The sequence below is a fragment of the Lynx canadensis genome, chromosome A2 (assembly GCF_007474595.2).
Source record: "Lynx canadensis isolate LIC74 chromosome A2, mLynCan4.pri.v2, whole genome shotgun sequence".
In the NCBI taxonomy this organism is placed as follows: Eukaryota; Metazoa; Chordata; class Mammalia; order Carnivora; family Felidae; genus Lynx; species Lynx canadensis.
The window spans coordinates 90168286-90189953 of NC_044304.2; the positions used below are offsets into that span (position 1 = coordinate 90168286).

The 21668-nt window shown below is 40.6% G+C and overlaps 1 protein-coding gene across 1 annotated transcript in view; it reads left to right on the forward strand.

The window, feature by feature from the left end:
* The window catches only part of GRM3 (glutamate metabotropic receptor 3), a 226018-nt gene that overhangs the window by 138321 nt on the left and 66029 nt on the right, over positions 1–21668 (forward strand). The window contains exon 3 of the mRNA XM_030307867.1: positions 4108–4963. Within this exon, the coding sequence (XP_030163727.1) occupies positions 4108–4963 (856 nt within the window). The remainder of the gene's footprint in view (positions 1–4107; positions 4964–21668) is intronic.

Below are 21668 nucleotides of genomic sequence, written 5' to 3' on the forward strand. Positions count from 1 at the left end.
ACCCTATGAGCTTCAGTTTCCTCATCTATAAAACAAAAGGCTTAGGGCATCTTCATGGTTCCTTCCAGCTCTAAAATGTGAAGGTCTTGTAGCTTATTTATATTTATCTTCCAAAGTCACTGGTAAAAATTTAACCTTATATACACCTTCTTCCAAACCACTCTCTTTCTCAACCAATTCCTATCACTGTCGCTTTTCCACAAGAGTGCAAGTAATGTCACTAATGCCTTGTTGAAGTCACGGTCCTCCAGGACTACAATTCTTCCCTAAATAGTTCCACAGAGATGTTCTCTACTGAAATTCATTCTTAGTGAATGCATGCTATCCCTTTCTAAGTGCCTGCATGCTCTCTAATGAAAAAATTCTAGGGGCACCTGGATGGCTCAGTCAGTTAAGCATCTGACTTCGGCTCAGGTCATGTTCTCACCGCTCGTGAGTTTGAGCCCCGCATGGGGGTCTGTGCTGACAGCTCAGAGCCTGGAGTCTGCTTCAGATTCTGCTTCTCCCTCTCTCTCTGTCCCTCCCCCACTTTCACTCTGTCTCACTCTCTCTCTCAAAAATAAATACACGTTAAAAAAAAAAAAAACTTTAAAAACTCTATTCTAGAGAGTTACCAAAACACATCCTGCTTACTGATTTATTTAATCTTAATTTATATTTCTTGAATTTCCCCTTCCTCCTTCTTTTTCACCCTCTGACAGTCCTCCCCTTATTGAATCCTCAAAGATTATTCATGGGGATCCCACAGATTCATCTGCTGTTTCTCCCAGAATTCAGAGCTGGAAGCAAACTCAAATAACATGGGTTATTATGGGCTTTTGTTTAGTCTACTCTCCCACAATGATGCAAGATAAGATTTTCATTTAATTGTATTACCATCTCCACGTTGGGAAACATTCTCACTGAATAGAGGGAAGAGGCAAGAGGGATTGGGCAAGGTCTTTTCTTTCACCATCTGGAACCAACTTCCCCAGCCAGTAAGTCTCTCTTTTCACCAAGTCTTCTCCTGAAACATAAACACATAACAGTACCAGCAACAACAAAAATCACTTTGCTCCATTTTCGCATTCTGTGTTTTAGTCTCCCTAATTCTTATAGGTGCATTCCCATCTTTTAGCTGCCCATGGGGAGGCCCAAGGACCCGACACAGCCCTAGCACCCATCTCTTGTCACTAGCTCTTTTATCACTCAAAGGCCCCCATGGGTTCTTTGGAGACCTTGTCTTTACTGTCTTATCAAAACTATTCTCTACAGTGGGAGTTATTTTTTAAATCTTTCTCTCTTAGGCTATGTACCTTTTTAGAGTCTCTGTCCATGAGAAGTGTATCTCTACTTTTAAACCTTTTTTTTTTTTTTTTTTTTTTTTTGCTAACGCCTATATAACTCAATCCTCGTTTTCCTCACTCCACTCCTACTAATAATATAATTGGATAGCTTTCTTCCAAAATTTGACATTACCTCCCCATCCGAAAATTGTTCTTCTTTTACTCTTAAAATGATGTCCAGTGTAGGAGTTCCCCTTATTCCTTCATGCTCTCTCAGAGCAACCATATGGCCAGGAAAGCAAGTTAAGAATGCTGCAGATGCCCAAGTTTTAGACAAATGAGATAGGAAACATCCAGCTGACAACTATCTGGAGGTCCCCCAACTCTGGTTCCAAGTTTTATGTTAGTAAGAAAGCTCCTCCTACCAGCAGCTAGACAATCTGTGGTGTAGGCCACGGCACAGCTCCTATTCTTCTCCCCTCTTCTTCCCACCTGGGCGTCTTTCTGTGCTCCACCCTTCAGATTCATAGTCACACACTATGCATAGTTCTAATAATTGCAATAATTGCTCTTTCAACTCTAGCCCTCCACCCTCCCCAACGTGCGACAGCTCATCGCGGCCCCTTCCCGTGCAGGGAAACTTTTCCGCGTTGCCATTATTCTATGCATAATTCATTCTATCGTACAGCCTGCCTTATCTGAAAATTGTTTTCAGACATCCTGGAGAGGCAGACACGAAGCCACAGGATCCTATCGGTCAACAGATAAGAATTCTTTTCCTAAGCAGCTTCTCATTACTTGTACCCCTCTGGGAGAAGAAAGTTTTGGCAGCTTAGGATCCTTTCACTGTGACTCCTAGCTACCAGAAAATAATATTTCTGGGCATTTTTCAGGTCCTTTCATTCTCTGCCTCCCTGAGGGGGTTAAGGTCTTGATGAATATAACTTGAAGATGAGAAAACTGTAGCATCAAGAAGAGATGGCTTCTCCAGTGCTACCCAAAAACACCATTACCAAGGCAAGCCTGAGTGCAGACAGGGCTCTCTCTTACTGCCAGTCTGCAACCATGGTACATAAATCGGAAGGAAGCCAGGTAATCAGTCTAGAAGTAATGACAGTACTTGCTTATTCCCCCATCAATCAGGCTGAGTAAACAAACAGCACTCCTATGTTCAAATGAATCGGTGTTGGCCATTTTGTTCAGGGTCTCCGAGTCCCGATACAAGAAGAAATAAATGGCATACTAGCCTTCATCCACCCAGCCTCCCAGCCACTTACCTCTATTCCCCCAAATCTATCTGTATCCTAAAATTTCTTTCAGCAGGTTTTTACCAACTGCAAGAAAGATTTGGGCCTTAAGTTTGCTTTATTTTGCACGGTAAATGCCAGATTTTCTAGCTGTTCTATTTGTAGTTAAGTGAGAGGGACCAGGATTTGAAATGATATAGAAAACATTTTTGATAGCTCTGGGCTATATCAAGCGTTGGTTTTAATAGCAGGCCAGATCTCCAAGAACATGCTGTGTGGCTGTGTATGAACTTGGCTGTTAGTTTCCTTTGCCAGATGAAATGATGATTAATCAGGACTCAGATGTCAGTTGTTTTATGTTACTTGTGCTCTTTGCTAACAGCTGCCTGTTTCAAGCTGTGCTTCCTACATGTCAAATGTAAACCTGAAACCACAATTTCCAGAAGGAAAATTTCAAAGTACTCATAGAGTATATCAGAATATTCAGTGTTGTTGCTGATTAAAGTACAATTAGTATGTTACGTAACTTAGCTGCAGTCAGTATAGAGACAGGAGGGTTCAGGCTATGTGAAGTATCCAGGAAAAATTAAAATAAACTTATTAGATGTACATATAATGTGTGCAGAGATTTTAAGATACATTTTTATGCAAACATTCAATGCATAAAATGCTCCTTGGTAAGCTAGTGTCATTTTCCTTTTTTATTGTGTAAGAAATAAACACAGTGAACTACTCCTGGTAAGTGAATTATGACAAATTTAAATTCTTTATTCAAGCCTTAAAATTTTGAAGGAGACGGTTCTTTCTTGATCAGGTCTTTAATACTTCCTAACTTGCTTTTTAATCAAAAATGCCATAAGAATAGCATCTGTATGCTTTCTTTTCACATAGTCTAAACAGAAACAAAATTTTAAAAGGAAAAGGAAAGCAAAGAAAATGTCTGTCAAGCTTTTCAGAAGTTTAGAAAAGCATGTGCCAAAATTCGGAGCGGACCAAAAAGAATTGATTTTTTTTTTCCCCCTTAACCTAGATAATAAATGTCTAATTTGGACTGTCCATGTGGCATCAGGTTCCCAATTTAAACTCTTTCAGAGACTGCCATTTTTAGCAAAAGAGGGGGAAGTGAGAATCAGGCAACACCCAGGCTTTTTCTACACAACCGCAGCCAAGTCGTCTAAAAACCGGTTTGGCCAATTCTCTTGTAAGTTCGCTGTCTGACAGAGCTGTAGCAGGACCCCAGAAACCTGAACCAACCACACTGAAGGCACCTGAACAGGACCGATCTTTGCCCGGGGCCTAGCATAAAGTCTAGGACGCAGAGAGCACTGCCCTTTTCATGTCTCTACTCTGCCCTTTCCCAAAGCATAAACATTTCCACTTGAAACAGCTCCCTAAAAGCCAAAACACAGCGCAGGGAAGCTTCTGGCAACGCGGTACGCAAGACTTTCGCGATCCAGAGGGGAAAAGGGAGCTGGGTAAACAGTCTGGTATTGTTCATTTTTCACGTGCGTTTACCAGAAGGTTTCTAAAACAAGTACTTCTCTTTCTCCTCCTCCCCCCCCCCCCGCTCACCACCCCCGCTCCCCCCTCCCCAGGTGGCAAACCTGCTAAGGCTCTTCCAGATCCCTCAGATAAGCTACGCGTCCACCAGCGCCAAACTCAGCGACAAGTCGCGCTATGATTACTTTGCCAGGACCGTGCCCCCGGACTTCTACCAGGCCAAAGCCATGGCCGAGATCCTGCGTTTCTTCAACTGGACCTACGTGTCCACCGTGGCCTCGGAGGGCGACTACGGGGAGACGGGCATCGAGGCCTTCGAGCAGGAAGCCCGCCAGCGCAACATCTGCATCGCCACGGCGGAGAAGGTGGGTCGCTCCAACATCCGCAAGTCCTACGACAGCGTGATCCGCGAGCTGCTGCAGAAGCCCAACGCGCGCGTCGTGGTCCTCTTCATGCGCAGCGACGACTCGCGCGAGCTCATCGCCGCCGCCAGCCGCGCCAACGCCTCCTTCACCTGGGTGGCCAGCGACGGCTGGGGCGCGCAGGAGAGCATCGTCAAGGGCAGCGAGCACGTGGCCTACGGCGCCATCACGCTGGAGCTCGCCTCGCACCCCGTCCGCCAGTTCGACCGCTACTTCCAGAGCCTCAACCCCTACAACAACCACCGCAACCCCTGGTTCCGGGACTTCTGGGAGCAGAAGTTCCAGTGCAGCCTCCAGAACAAGCGGAACCACCGGCGCGCGTGCGACAAGCACCTGGCCATCGACAGCAGCAACTACGAGCAAGAGTCCAAGATCATGTTTGTGGTGAACGCGGTGTATGCCATGGCCCACGCCCTGCACAAAATGCAGCGTACCCTGTGTCCCAACACCACCAAGCTGTGCGATGCTATGAAGATCCTGGACGGGAAGAAGTTGTACAAGGACTATTTGCTGAAAATCAACTTCACAGGTAAGCAAGGAGCACAGCTTTCCTCGTTTTCTGTGGGATAAACAGGTGGAATCAAGCAAGAATCAAATACCTCTGCCCCTGACCCAGAAATCTTCCTTTCGGAGCCACAAAAAAGGGTGCAACCTGTTACACAAATATTCCAAGATGCAATGTGACGGCTCTGATGTTCTTAACTTATTTTTGAGGGAATATCCTGGCTGATATACTACCCATAATTGAAAGGCTCCCCAGGCTAGGCTGACATGTGGTAACTGCCTACATGCGGGCTATGCCACATTTGCTCTCTTTCTTGTTAGCCGTAGGGTATGACACGTGTGATATGGGCATTTAATCTTCTTTCGCAGAATTGGCAACTCTCTAAGGAACATGAACTTCCAAGCCCTCTTTGTGGGTGATTTGAGCAAAAGAATCTAATAACTTTCACAGTGGGTGAGAGAAAAAAAGTCGCTGTTTTCCCAGAGCTTAATTAGGGGGGAAAAGGGGAAAACACTCAGACCATGGTGATTTCCAGGCATTTGAGTTTATTTCGTCTGTTATAAAGAAACGTTTCCATGTTGGCATTAAGGGATGCGGATTTTCTCAAATGATGTTATGAAACAAAACTTTTCCTGAGAGCATGAGTGTAAGCTACATTGAAGACTGATGGAAGTCATTTCAATACCGTGAATAGATAGGCAAAGGTGTATTTGAAGTGGCTTTCGTTTCCTCTTCCTTTGATTCTAAATATGGTAAACTGTTTCTAAATATAGCATTGCATTTCAATGCATTACTAACATAAAAAGCACAAAATTTTTAGGTTTGATTTCTTTACTAAGGTGCGTGTCATAGCAGTGCATTAAGGTACTGGTTCTGAGGACTTTAGTTTATCCCAAATCATAAATTGTAAGTAATATTATACGGCACAAAAAAATTGATGCCAGAAATAGTACAGCGATAAAATGCTTTCATTTGCCTAAATTGCTAGTAATAATAATCTCCCCTGCCATTAGGGCATCCTTCTAATCTGCACAGTCTGGTTCAATTGGTTTATCCCCCAAGATGTGAAACTTTGTATGCTCAAATCATACTGTGTTTGGAATAAGCAGCAGTTGCCACGTCATCTTTATAGATGACCACTCAGAAGTCAAATGACCTGAAAAATCACTGGTAATACTAAGAGAGGACCCCATGATCATTGGTTCCTATTCCAGAATTCTAATTCCTAAACCAGCCTTGAAAATAAGCACAAAATTTACCAGCCTGCATTTTGCACATCTTTTCTTCATTCTACCCAGAGGGAGCCAACGTAGTGGAAATCAGTTACGTCAAGATTTCCTCCTATTCATCTACGAGTTATTTCTTACCATTAGAATGGCTGTAATAGGTGGTAAAGATGAAACTCTTTCTGTGTCCCATACTCCCACAGATGCATTCCATGTAGAAATAATATATATTTACCTCAAAATCCCAGATCAGGTTCCACTGCCATCTCCAGAAAGTAAGAAAGGACCATGCAGCCAGGTCCTTTACTCTAAATGTCTTTACTCTAAATATAAATGAATTTCTCAAGTATCTGTAAATAGCATCTACAATGCACTTAATTCTTAAAGATAAATAAGGTAAGCATCCTTCCTACCCCACTTCGGACTACCCGTGGGGTAATTATTTATCTTTATTCACCATACGTATTCATTAACCTTATTGTTGTACTTCATTCCTTACTCCTTAGTACGCAAATACACAGATGTATTCACTCAGCAGCAGCTACTATAAAGAGAACTCTTAGATTTCAGTGAGCCCTTGCAAGGTATTTGATGTAACCAAAATATTTTCCTTCATTTCATGGCCTGAGTCCTAAATGGCAAAGAAAAGTGAAGCAATAAGGCCATTATTCAGATAAATGAAACAGAATTATCTTCCTTTTGTCTGTCTTGTTCAATTACTGGCTTTGATTCTACAATTTGGTGCAGCTTTATAAACTTGACCACAAAGTGCTATTTTAGCTTTCTCAATTTGTTCGTCATTACCAGTCATTCTCCATCTCTGAAGAGAGGAGAAGGGTGAGACACAGGTTGAAACGACAGAGAAGAGAGGGAACTTATACCAACCACCAGTGCCATCATGCTTCATAGTGTGAGAATTGGACACGAAAACACCTTACTGGGGGAGGACAATGAAGTGCTAAAGAAGCTAAAAATGCACATTAAAAAAATAAGACTCCCCCAGTTACCTGTTGAAAAACAGGTGGTGTTTTACATTTTTTTCTGAAATAGTATCTTTGTTTTTCTAACTTGAATGTTGACACAATGGACTAAGCACAATGGTAAACAGCAAACAATCTTTGCTCAGGTGGGTCGAACGACCGCTCTTCTAGCCATCTGCTTGTACTCGGTGCATTTACTACAAGGTTCTTCTGACAAGGGATAGTTGCAGTCCGTTCCCTAAGGGCTCTAGCCGTTATGGGATGGAAGAGCTAAGGCCCCTGAGAATTTTAATGACATAAATTAAAATACTCTTTGGTTCCTTGGTATATTCCTGCTGGCTAGTTCCAGCGTTGGCCAACGTGCGTATCCTTGACGTTAACCTGCTTTCGATATTCCTTTTGCAAAAGAGATTTTGCAGAACGATTCTTTGTTAAAGCTTCTTCAACACAGTGAGCTTTTCTGGCATCGGATCTAACCAGTGTCTACCTCCCTAGACTCATCTTTTGCTTACACCCCACCTTCACCCTTCCTTCCATGAAGACTACTTGCAGCTCTCCGAGTACATCCTGCCTTTGTATCCTCTGTGCCTAAAACATACATGTAATGTACATGTCTGTTTCATCCATGTAGAACGCTCTCACCCCGTCCCCATCTGCCCTATCTAGTACCTTCACTCGTTCAATCTCCACTGCAACCACCCTGGTCCAAGCCACCGACATCTCTAGGCTACATTTTACAATAATCTCCTAATCGATTTACTCTTGCCCACCTCCAACCCAGCCTCCGCAACCCATTCTCTGCAGGACAGCCAGAATGCACTTTTAAAACTTAAATCAGGGGTGTCTGGGTGGCTCAGTCAATTGAGCATCCAACTCTTGATCTCAGCTCAGGTCATGATCCCAGGGTCATGGGATTCAGCCCCACGTTGGGATCTCTGTGCTGAACCTGGAGCCTGCTTGGGGATTCTCTCTCTCTGCCCCTCCTCTCTCTCTCTCTCTCTCTCTCTCTCTCTCTCTTTCTCTTTCAAATAAAAAATTATAAAAAATAAATAAAACTTACAGGAAGTCACCCCTCTGCTCATAACCTCTTAGGGAGTTCCCCCATTTCACTCAACAACAAAAGTCAAATAATCCTTGCAATGCCCTGCAAATGTCCTCCCGGATCCACCCCCTCCCTGTCCCTCTTACTCTCCTGTCACCACCTGTTACTCCCCTCTTTCTTACTTCACTCCAGCCCCCCTGGTTCCCAAACTCGGGGCTTTTTCACTGCCCCTCCTCTCTCTACCTGTAATGCCCCCTCCCCCACATATTCGTAAGGCCAGGTGATTCCCTCACTTCCTTCAAACCTTTACTCAAATGTTAGCTTTTCTTTTTTTTTTTTAATGTTTATTTTTGAGACAGAGAGAGACGGAGCATGAACGGGGGAGGGTCAGAGAGAGGGAGACACAGAATCTGAAACAGGCTCCAGGCTCTGAGCTGTCAGCACAGAGCCCAACATGGGGCTCAAACTCACGGACCGCGAGATCACGCCCTCAGCCGAGGTCGGACGCTTAACCGACTGAGCCACCCAGGCGCCCCAAATGTTAGCTTTTCAAGGAGGCCCACCAGGTAATCCTTCTGAAAATTGCAATTAGCTTCCCCTGCCCCACCACAGGTCGTCCCTATTTCTTTTTAAGCTTCTCTACTTCTTTTATGCACCATGTTTTTTTTTTTTCACTTTCTCTCATACCGTATCATTCGTTTTCATGTTTATTCTATAGTGTTTGATCTTCATGTTTAAATATAAACTCCATGAAAACAGAAATCATTATCAATTTTTCACTGATGTAGCCCAAGCATAATAAGCACTCAGTAAATATTATTGATTATGAATAGCACTTGACACCCAAACTTACATTTCCTTCTCTATCTCCATTACTAGATTGTGAGCTTTTTTGAGGCAGAGAAGATATGTTTCATCTCTTATCTGAAATGCCCAAACACAGTTTCTGGTGCAGAGTGGGCATTCCACGAATGTCTACTAAAGGAATGAGGAATGAGAAAAACAATCAGTAGATGTATTCATTCTTTTTTAGGAAAACTTCATGTATATATCGCATTCACTAACAAATGAATGTCAACAAAGAAAAGGATGTGACTTCTAGAATGGGCTGCTTTTATCTAAGCACTGTCCTTTAGTTATGTTCTGTGATTGTATTTGAGATAAATTTAAGACCTAACAGCATTAGCTCTGGATCTCTTACCCATCCCTGTTTTATAGATGAAGTCCCCCCAACTCACAGTGATCTGTCCAAGGTCATCATGTGATTAGTGGCAGTAACAAAGACTGAAATCCAGGGCTGAAGTCACTGGATCCAGGGCCTCTTTTGTATGGAACCAAGGACCCTAGGAAGCTGAGGACTTTGATCCCAAACATCAAAAATCGTTTCTGACACACATTAGATATTAATGGAATGTTTGTTGAAGGAATGAAAGACGACCAATAAGTTTGAAATGTGTTTCTTTTTGTGCTACTCTTTATAATTCTTTTAATGGTCCTGAGCCACATTACCAATCAGTTGGAGCTGAGATGGTTCATAGGACACCCAAACTTTGGAAGCTGAGCCTTAGAATCTGAACCTTAGGATATTATAAAAAAATTTTCAAAGGTGGTTTTTTGTTGTCAGTAAAAAATTTTTTCCATCTAAAGAGTCACGTCGTGGAGAATTCTGAAAGAAATATTTATTTATCTTTTTTTTAATTTTTTTTTCAACGTTTATTTATTTTTGGGACAGAGAGAGACAGAGCATGAACGGGGGAGGGGCAGAGAGAGAGGGAGACACAGAATCGGAGCCAGGCTCCAGGCTCTGAGCCATCAGCCCAGAGCCCGACGCGGGGCTTGAACTCCCGGACCGCGAGATCGTGACCTGGCTGAAGTCGGATGCTTAACCGACTGCGCCACCCAGGCGCCCCTGAAAGAAATATTTAAATGCGAATTATGTTTGTTGCTATTTGACTTTTCAAAATTACTTTGAATTCTATGTGCTCATTTATTTCCGTGTGCTCAGCATGCAACAGGGAAGCTTAAACTACCAAGTCAGTTGAAAACAGAGGAAACAGAGAGGACCATTACACATCCTAAGAAATGCAGTATCGCTGGCATTTTCGTGTGTTCTCAGTAGAGTAAAAGCCCTGTCACTTTTTATCCTGAGACCAATTCCAGAAAGCGGAGGAGAAGAAAATCATAGAGTGACAAAAGGCCTTCCTCAAAGATGAACCTGCCCTACTCCTCGCTTGACAGAGGTGGAAATTCAGGATGTCAGCATTATTATCTTCACTTACTGAAGCACATAAGAGTGAACTCGACTGTCAGAGTGATGTGGTAACTAAAGTACACCCCATTCAAAAGAACAAAAGGAAGAGCTCCCACTTACTGAACATACTGCCAGAGGGGCTCCAAGGCACGACCGCTATCGAGTAGGCGTTCCCTCGGAAATAACACACAGAACCTTCCTCTGTGGATTCGCAAGTTTTGGTGGGCTGGAATGTTTGAGAATGGAGAAATTGAGAACTTGACACGATAGGACATTTATCCAAGACCTCTTAACGGAGTAGGTGACCTCAACCTCCTGATTTAGACATTCATTCCACAGATAGGTTTAGACTTCATGCTGGGACCTGAGGACGCAAGAATAAACAGGACAGATGCAGTCGCTGCTTTATGGAGCGACTCAAGTAGAGAAGCAGGATTATTGGGGCCTGCAATGTTGAGGCCTTGGCTTAGGTTTTGTGTTCGTTTGGTTCCAGCTTTTGTTTTGAATTGGAAAACTTTTATGTATCTTAGGCCCAGAAGAAATCTCCAACTCACTAAGTAAATATCACTCCCAGGACTTGATTTACAAGGCAAGAGGACGGCTCCCTATTATTGCTGGATTTGTGGTCATAATAGGACTGGATAATAGGACACACGGCAATGACGGTTTTTGTTGTTAATGTCGTTGTTGCTCATTTTTGCTTTTTTCTTTTTTGGGGGTAGGGGGATGGAGAGATGAGGCACACTCACCTCTTGGTTCCAGCAAGGAGACAGGCTGCTGGGATCAGAGACCTGGAGCCTGGTGGGGACGGTGCAGCCTTGTTCTTATGTTTATAATTCTCCACACCTAGAAGAGGAGCAGAGGCAGAAAATGAGTAATCCGGCCTCGCTGTCCCACTCACCTCTGTGTCTGACTCATCCAGTAGGTCCAAGGATCACTCCTGGTTGGGACTGTAATCACAGAGCACAGGCCAGGAAGGGCAGATTTTCTGGAACACTGCACTCCAAGGAATATGTTTGAGCTGGCCCCAACCCAGCAAGACTCTCCTCTTGACAAGTACAGGGCCATCCAAGGCACAGCGAGGAAGCCAAAATGGTAATGGCCACATCTTTAGATGAATGGGCTTTGAAGTCCCTGAAAGAGCAAACTGCTCTTGATCTTGCTTCCTCCCCTGGAACATTTGTAGTTCCCACAAAAGCACAGAAACTTGTTCCAGCTCTGCTGATCAAAAGCATTTCCAAAATGTAAAGATAAATATCCTGTACTTCTTTCTTCCCTTTTCTCTCTGGTCAGCTTCCTGGGGTCACAAGAATAAGATTTAAACCCCCAAAGGACACCACTAATGTGTTTACTTATTTGTTTATGCGCCATGCATCTGTGCTTTGGTGTCTTAGAAGCTTGAGAAATGGTTCTCATTTTAAGGTCACTCAGTGGAGAACAGGAGCCTCTAGAAAACCTCATTTTCCACTTTGGCCTGAGTTTTCTGCTGCCGCTGTTTATTATTCTTATCATCTAGCTGTCATTACTATTATTATTATCTCATAATTCTTAACTTACCTTGATTCGTTTGAAGAGCCAGCCTGTCTATAAAGCAAAAAAAATAAAAAATAAAAAAAATAAGTACTAGTCCCCAATGAAGTAGAAAAGAAATGGATTCTCCCACCTTGCTGATCAGAAAAAAGTACAACAAATATACTGTCTCCTACATGTTTCTAGGCTTTGTGGACACCGTGGTGTATTTATAGGAATATCGCTTACAAAGGTGTCTGGAGATTGAGGGAAATATTCTGAGCATTTTCTAACACTATAGCTAACATACAGTTTAAAAATAAGTTTAACCTATATTCCTGACCTTTGGAACACCTGGTGTTATCCCACAATAACCTGGTCTTTAAAGGTTTCTAATCTCAGTTGAATTGGAAACACCTGTTTTTCTACTGACATATACCTTTGTGCTACTACTCATCTTCAAGAGAACACTGGAAAACCAAAATAGATAAAGGAAGTATTTCTGATGGATTTAGAAAAAAAAAAATTCTAACCACAATGGCCATCATATACCGAAAAAGAGGACTTCTCTTTGAAGATTTTAAAAGATTAAATTGTCATCTAATGAAGCAGGTGGTTATGGGAGATCCTTCCCAGAGTTGGGTTTAGTAAGACCTAACAAAATCGTGAGCAGTGAACACAGTTTCTGAAAATTAAGGATGTGATGTTGCAGCCCGAGGGGTAGGCGCTGAGGATGATGACTAAAGAACTCAATGCCTGGTCGTTATCCTCATCTCCCTCTTTCTTTAAACATTTAACTATTCTCCATAGTATCGTTAGTCATTGTATGTGATATCACCAGGATAGATTACATTGTCATCCTTCACATTCTTTCTCCAAACCCCTAGCATTATACCTGGGGTTCGTATAAACACTCATTTGTATCTAGTTTATTCCAAAACAATGATATTTAAAGGATTCATCCCACTGCCTCAGATGAATTAGAATTTGATAAGGTGGCAGGGTCCCCAGAAGTTATAGTGCTAAATGACATTTCAGAATATCTAAAAACTTAATTCTGTAACAAAATTCTAAATAATTTTAGAATAATAAAATTCTAAATAATTCTAGAACAGAATTGACCATAAGTTACATTTCCAAAATAATATCTCAAATACAAAATTATGTTCATATACACACTAAGCTGCCAAACCAAGTATGATTAGTGGTTGTATGACTATTAATATTTTTAAATTTTTTAATTAAAAAAATTTTTCTTCCAGTTTCATTGAGACAAAATTGACATATAACATTTTGTAAATGTAAGGTATACAGTGTGTTGATTTGATATTTATTACAGAGTGATAACCATCATATCATTAGCTAATACCTCCATCCCATCACATAAGTACCATTACTTTTTTGTGGTGAGAACATTTAAGAACCACTCTTTTAGCATAAAATACAATATTCTTAACTATAATGACCATGCTGTACATTAGATCTCCAGAATTTATTCATCTTACAACTGGAAGTGTATGCTCTTTGACCAACATCTCCCCAATTCCCCCAATCCCTTAGCACCTGGTAAACATCATTCTAATCTCTGTTTCTATGAGTTCAGCTTTTTTAGATTCCACATATAAATGATATCATACAGTGTTTGTCTTTGTCTGTCTTATTTCATTTAGCATAATGTCCCCCAAGGTCATCCATGTTGTCACAAATGGCAAGATTTCCTTCTTTCACATGGTTGAATAATACTCAGTAGTATATATACCACATCTTATCTATCTGTTCATCTATTGACAATTAGGTTGTTTACGTATCTTGGCTATTGTAAATAATGCTTCAGTGAACTTGGGAGTGTTGATAATCTTTTCAATATCCTGTTTTCATTTCCTTTGGAAACATACCGAGAAGTGGGGTATCTGGATAATAGGTTTGTTTTTTGGTTTTTGGTTGTTGTATTTTTGCTTGTTTGTTTGTTTTTGAGCAACCTCAATACTGTTTCTCCTAGTGGCTATACCAATACACATTCCTACCAACAGCATACAAGGGTTCCCTTTTCTCCATATCCTTGCCAACACGTGTTACATTTTGTGTGTTTGATGATAGCCATTCTAACAGGTGTATGGTTACATCTCATTGTGGCTTTGATTTGCATCTCCCTCATGATTAGTGATGATGAGCATCTTTTCATGGACTGGTTGGCTATCTGAAGATGTTCTTTGTAAAAATATCAATTCAGTTACTCTGCCCATTTTTAATTGGATTGTGTTTGTTGCTATTGAGTTGTAGGATTTGTTTATGGATTTTAGGTATTAAGCCTTTATCATATAGTTTGCAAATATTTTCTCCTATTCTATAGGCTCCCTTTTAATTTTGCCGATGGTTTTCTTTGCTGTGCAAAAACATTTTCATTTGATGTAGTTTCACTTGTTTATGTTTGCTTTTGTTGCCTTTGCTTTTGGTGTCAAATCAAAAAAAATCACTGCCAAGACTGAGGTTAAAGAGCTTACTCCCTATGTTTTGTTCTAGGAGTTTTAGGGTACCTGTTCTTATATTCAAGTCTTTAATTTATTTCATTTCTCTTTTATGTACAGTGTAAGATAAGGGTCCAGTTTCATTCTTTTGCATGTGGCTGTCCAGCTTTCCCAACTCCATTTATTAGAGAGATTATCCTTTCCCCATTGTATATTCTTGCCTCCTTTGCCATAAATTAATTAGCCATATATGCATGAGTTTATTTCCGGGCTCACTGTTCTGATCATTGTTCTATGTGTCTGATTTTGTTCCAGTTCCATACTGTTTTATTACTATAGCTTTGTAATATAACTTGATATTAGAATGTGATACCTCCAGCTTTGTTCCTCTTTTTCAACATTGCTTTGGCTATTTGGAGTCTTTTGTGGTTCCATACAAATTTAATTCTTTTTTCTATTTCTGTGAAAAATGCCGTTGGAATCTTAATAGAGATTGCACTGCATCTATAGATCACTGTGGGTAGTATGGACATTTTAACAATATTAATTCTTTTAATCCATAAGCACAGAATAACTTTCTGTTTACTTGTGTCATCTTCAGTTTCTTTCATTCATGTCTCATAGTTTTAGTGCACAGATTCTTTACCTCTTTGTTTCAATTTATTTCTATATATGTCATTCTTTTCGAAACTATTGTAAATGGGACTGATTTTATTCATTTCTTTTTCTAATGTATCATTCTTAGTGTGTAGAATCACAGCTGATTTTGTAGAGTGATTTTTGTGTCCTGTAACTTTACTGAACTTGTTGATTAGTTTTACCAGGTTTTCTGGTGGAGCTTTTAGAGTTTTCTCTGTATAGTAGCATCATATGTGATCTGCACATCAAGACAGTTTTACTTCTTCCTTTCCAGTTTAAATCCCTTTTATTTGTATTGTTTCCTAATTACTCTGGCTTGGACTTCCAGTACTATGTTGAATGAAAGTAGAAAGATTGACCATCTTTCTCTTGTTCCTGATCTTAGAGGAAACCTTTCAGCTTTTCAGCACTGAATATGATGTTAGCCTTAGACTTGTTATGTATGGCCTTTATTATGTGGAAGCACTTCCCTCTATATCCATTTATTGAGAGTTTTTATTATGAAAAGATGTTGAGTTTTGTCAGATGCTTTTCTTTCTGCATTAGGAGGATCATATGAGTTTTATCCTTTATTTTGTTAATGTGGTATGTCACACTGATTGATTTGCAGATGTTGAAGCATCCTTGAGTTCCTGGAATAAATGCCACTTGATTGTGGTATATGATCCTTTTAAAGTACTATTGAGTGTGGTTTGCAAATATCTTGTCGAAATTTTTGCATCTATGTTCATCAGGGATATTGGCCTGAAGTTTTCTTGTGTGTCCTTGTCTGATTTTGGTATCATGGTAATGCTGGCTTCATAAAATGAGTTTGAATTCATCCTTCGTCTTCCATTTTTTAGAAGAATCTGGGAATAATTGGTATTAACTCTTTTTTCATGTTTGGTAGAATTCACCAGTGAAGCCATCTGGCCATGGATTTTTATTTTTGGGAGGTTTTTGGTCACTGATTCAATTTCCTTACTAGTAATGGGTCTGTTCAGATTTTCTATTTCTTCATGATTCGGTCTTGGTAGGTTGTACGTTTCTAGCAATTTATTTAATTCTTCTAGGTTGTCCGGTTTGTTGGCATGCGATTGTTCATTGTAATCTCTTATGGTCCTTCTTATTTGTGTGGTATCAGTTATAATGTCTCCTCTTCTATTTCTGATTTCATTAATTTATTGTATGTAGTTAGGCCCCTTGCAGGGAGTAACTGGGTGGCGGATGTTTTCTGTGTGACCCTCTGCACTGAACCCTGGAGTAATAGCGGCAGCAAGTGCTGTCCATTAGTAACTGCTTCTCTGTTTGCTATATATAGTCTTGTGGATTTTATAGATACAGGCCCTGTGGGCTTTCAGAGGTAGGTGTTTGGGGGACACTTCCCCCAGGTGGGAGTCTTAAAAGATGAGATGCTAGATGCTGGGTCCAAACCCTTTACTCGTCTGGGAGAAGCTAGGAGTTGGGGGTTCCCTCCTGATTGTATGGTGCTGTGCTTGGGGTGGGGTTTATGGCAAGAGTGTGTCTCAGCCTTTCCTATCCATTTCAATGTGGGTTTTTTTGTTCGTTTGTTGGTTTGCCCAATTTATAGATGTCTCTTAGCTGGTTTCTGGGTTTCTTTAGAGGGAGTGTTCCATTTATAACTGTAAATTCAGTGTGGCCATGGGAGGAGGCTCATGTGACACAGGAGCTTCCTGTGTCACTCACTTTCTTTAGACTGCCCTCTGGTTTCATCCTTATAACCAAGAATTCTGATGAGTATAACACGATTCCTCTATGGATGTTTGTCTCCTACTGGCTATTAATATTAACTGACTAGTTGTCCATTCATTCATTCCTCATAGCAGGTATACAGTGAATTAACAGAAGTTTTTAAAATATAGTAGAAAAATTAAGGCAATTGAATGTATGACTTTAATTCGTCAACTGATTCAGAAAAGATCAATGTTTTTATTTTAGTTGTAGAATGAGTTTATCATGTATAGAATCCAAGTAAGAATAGTTTGAGAGCCATTAGTCTAGGTTACACAGATTTATTTTTAAGACAAGATTGGACATTCCATCCCTATGGAACTCAGTAGGCTGGTTACAGATCTCATATTTCACCATTGCAAACTTCTTACATAATTTGTTCTTCATGGTAAAGCACAAACAGAACTGGAAATTCCTAGCGCTGCTAGAGAAAAAAAAATTTTTTTAATATGGAGGATTTGTGCGCTTGTCAAAGAATCTTTACTGTTCAGTATGAATTAGTGTGAGATACTACAAAGGTTGAAAAAAACAAGTATAGGGGCGCCTGGGTGGCGCAGTCGGTTAAGCGTCCAACTTCAGCCAGGTCACGATCTCGCGGTCCGTGAGTTCGAGCCCCGCGTCGGGCTCTGGGCTGATGGCTCGGAGCCTGGAGCCTGCTTCCGATTCTGTGTCTCCCTCTCTCTCTGCCCCTCCCCCGTTCATGCTCTGTCTCTCTCTGTCCCAAAAAAAATAAATAAACGTTGAAAAAAAAATTAAAAAAAAAATAATAAGTATATGAGTTCTTTCTGCTCTCAAATAGTTCACAGTTAGTACTATCAGTATGAGAATATAGCTTTTACACTATAGCAGTTCATCTTTGGCATCTCGAAAGGGTCTGGTAGCATAATATGTACATACAGAGGAGGGATCAGCAGTGAGCAGAGAGTCAGGAAGGGTTTCCTAAAGATTGTAACACTGGATGTGACTAAGATTTGTTAAAAAGGAGGGTGGAAGAAAAGGATTTTCCAAGTGAAGAGATCATTACACGGAGACGTGTTCATAAATTGTCAAATGTTTTATTTCTGTTTAACCTATGTTAAAATTCAAAGCTCTTTTGGAAACTAGAGTTAAATTGAAATAGTAAAATATTGATCTGATTTTTAGATTAAATCATTTCAAGTTCTCTTGTATAAAAATATAGAGGGGCATCTGGGTTGCTTAGTTGGTTGAGCGTCCAACTCTTGATTTCAGTTTAGGTCATGATGAGCCCTACATCAGGATTCTCTTTCTCCCTCTGTCTCTCTCTCTCTCTCCCGCCCCCAGCACATACTCACTCAATCTCTCTCTCTCCCTCAAAATAAATCAACAAACCTAAAAAAGGCTTTTCACATTGCTTATGGCCACTAGCTTATCATCTTTACCCTGAACTTCAGCTGAAACCAATGAAGTTCCAACGTGAAGAAGAAAGGGGGTTGGGGGGAAGAAAAAGAAACTAGCATTTACTGACCACTACCTGACTGGCAATAACCATTTTATATATTTCACTCATCAATTCTCATAAAGATCCCATCAGGCAAGTATATCTTTTCCCCTCTGTTTTATATTTAATTGAGGCTCAAAAGAGTTAAATGACTTTCTCAAGTTTGCAAAGCTAAGTAGCCTACCAAGCCAACCCAAGACTGTTTCCTAATCACACATTATTTTCCAGTATTGTTTCCCAAGGAGAAAAAAAAAGTTTGTAGCTAGAACAAGGGCACAGTCCCATCATCATTTGGCTCAGCTTACTATGTGCAGCTGCAGTAATAATAAACAATTGCCCCAAAATGTTCATTATCCAAAAAGGAATTTGTTAACTCTTTCATTAATTGCCATAATGGCATCTTCCATTGAGAATGACTCATGCAAAGACCTCCAGTTATATATCTCACTCCTTCCTCTGAGAGCATCATATTGTAGGAGATCAATATTTGCAGTATCATGCTGTTATTTCCAAGAATCGATAGTAAATTGCAAAAAGAAGAAGGAGAAGGAGAAGGAGAGGAGGAAGAGGAATAAGTAGAAGTACTTGCTACAGGTCACTGTGTCTTAAACCTTACAACTACATTTTTCCCATCACCCCATGCTCTCAGTCTAATTACAAAAATCTCCATAGTTAATTAAAAGCAAAATAATTTAGAAAAGGGGGAGAAACACCAGGTCTGAAACTCTTCCAGACTTTCCATCCGAGCCCCTACTGGTTTTGTGGGTCTGTTTGGTGTATTGGTAAGCTTTTCTCATTGTGCTCATGTGTGTTTTATAGTACCCGTCACAAATCGAGTTTTCTTTCTAAACATAATTAAAAATACCCTTGGTATTTTCACAAATTAGAACGTCTTAAGAATTTTCTATATACAAAGTTTTGTTTGTAGGCTATCCAGTCACCAATAATCACATGGTAGCCCTGTACCAGCTTCTTGGGGTACTTAAAAATTTTTTTCTCTGGGGGCACCTGGGTGGGTCAGTCGGTTGGGCATAGGACTTTGACTCAGGTCATGATCTTGCAGTCCGTGAGTTCGAGCCCCATATTGTGCTGACAGCTAGGAGCCTGGAGCCTGCTTCGCATTCTGTGTCTTTCTATCAGCTCCTGTCCTGCTTCGCTTGTCTCTCTCTCTCTCTCAAAAATAAATAAACATTAGAAAAATATATATTTTTTAATTTTTCTCTGTCCCTGGGGCACGTGGGTGGCTCAGTCGGTTAGGCATCCAACTTTGGCTCAGGTCATGATCTCACATGTTCATGGGTTCAAGCCCCACGTCGGGCTCTGTGCTGACAGCTCAGAGCCTGGAGCCTACTTTGGTTTCTGTGTGTCCCTCTCTCTCTGCCCTCTCCCACTCCACTCTGTCTATCTCTCAAAATAAATAAACATTAAAAAAAAATTCTTTAGACAAAAAAATTTTTTCTCTCTAAAATGCTCCTAGTCTAATAAAATCCTAAACCTTGATTATCTCAATTTTAATAAAGGTAGAAAATGAAGAAAATTTATCATTTCTTAATAATAAAAAGCAAATCTTCGGATAATGCGGTTATTATATCCTCCTCATTTTATTCACCAAGAACTCTGTGTCATCTCCAGAAATACTTTGAACAGAAAAAATATAAATGAAATGTTTCTAAGAGGAAAGCAAAAGTGCCAATTTCCAGAGATGGGCTCCTTCACTGCTTTTGGCCACCTACATTCTCCCTACGGATTTATCCTGTAGACAACTCCTCCTCTTCCACTTAATTCCTCCCTTTCCAGTATGGAAATTTATTATTTTGCTGTCTTTTGCCTGGCAAGGGTCTTTTGCTGCTGAATTAGTACCCTAGCTAAACAGTGCAAAACAGGAAAAGGAAAGTATGCTTTGTTTTCTTTTTCCTCAGAATGTAATATCCTAATTGTATCTAAAATATTGTGGCCATATTTAGGAGTCTGACAGACACCTGTAGAAGCGAAGTTAATTTGACAACGGAAGAACGAAAACAAAAGCATGATAGCACAGCTTTCCACTCCACTTTTCTGCCACAGTTTAAATTTAGTGATCTAAACTGCTAGATGAGGGGTTGAATTGATTAGTACAATTCTTTGAGTGCACGGCTCATCCTTTTTTAACAGATCTCAAGCCACAGTGTGGCAAGGAGTTTATTTTCTTGTCCCCCGGGTTTGATGGGTCATCGCAAGAGTTCCCACAGTCAAGGAACTGAAATGAAGACACTGCCAAAAGTTGGAATTCTAGACTGTTAATAACAGTTGGGAAGTCAACTAGCACTTTATCATTTTTAAAACACTTTTAAATGTACTCATATTAGATCCTTGCCACACCCCTGTGAACTAGACTGAGAAGATGTTATTATTTATTATTTTTATTGATGAGAGAATGGAGGATGGGAGAGGTGACCTTTTGCCCAAGGTCAAAGAAAAAGAATTCCTCCTGAAATAGAATTCATGTCCTTTGATCATTATCCAGTGATATGTCCCCTCAGCTTCCAGCTGAGGCAGGTAATAATACCTGTCCAATAAAGCGGAAAAATGTTATTGGAGGCAAAACCAATCTGGTTAGATTTGTTGTTGGAGTACGGAGAGACTACTGATACTAAGCAGAGCAAGAGACACTGAGTCAGCAAAGTTCATCCTTTGCTAGATTTACCACTGCTTGGCTCTGAGGCTTGGGGCAAACCACATAGCCATTCCAGGACTCAGCTGTTACCATTCTGAAAACAGGACACATACGTTGCATGCCAAACAGAACTAGCGGATATGGTATTTTTGCCTTTACCTTTCATATGACTAAGGTGTTCTTGATTCTGGGAAGATTAAAATTTCTAGTTATAGTTAAAGAAGATAGTAATCCACATTGTACTCACACTGGGAAGACTTCCTGAAAAAAAAAAAAAAAGGATTAGAAGTGGACTTTGAAGAAGCAGGTAAATCTCATGTGGTCAGTCAGTATTTATTGCTAACATTATTTACATCAGTCCCAGCCCCAGCCCCTCGAAATCAAGCAGTGAAACCTAACAAAGACCCTACCCTCACAGAGCTTATGTTTCATAGATAAGCTAGTCAATATATAGCACACCACATGGTGATACATGCCACAGAGAAATATAAAGCAAGGCGAGTAAACTAGGAATCCCGTCTAAGTGTGTTGGGGGTCATGGGGACAGGGGGCAGATTGGGTGGTACTGTCCTTAAGTAAGGTGGTCAGGGAAAACCTTCACTGACAATTTGACATATGACCAGAGACCTAAAGGAAGTAAGGGTACAAGCCATGTGGAGATATGAGAAAGAACATCCCCAGGAAGGGAATATCATGGCCTGAGGTGAGAGCCTACTTGATGTGTTTGAGGGGAAGCAAAGAAGCCAGGGTGGCCAGGTAGAGTTAGCATGTAAG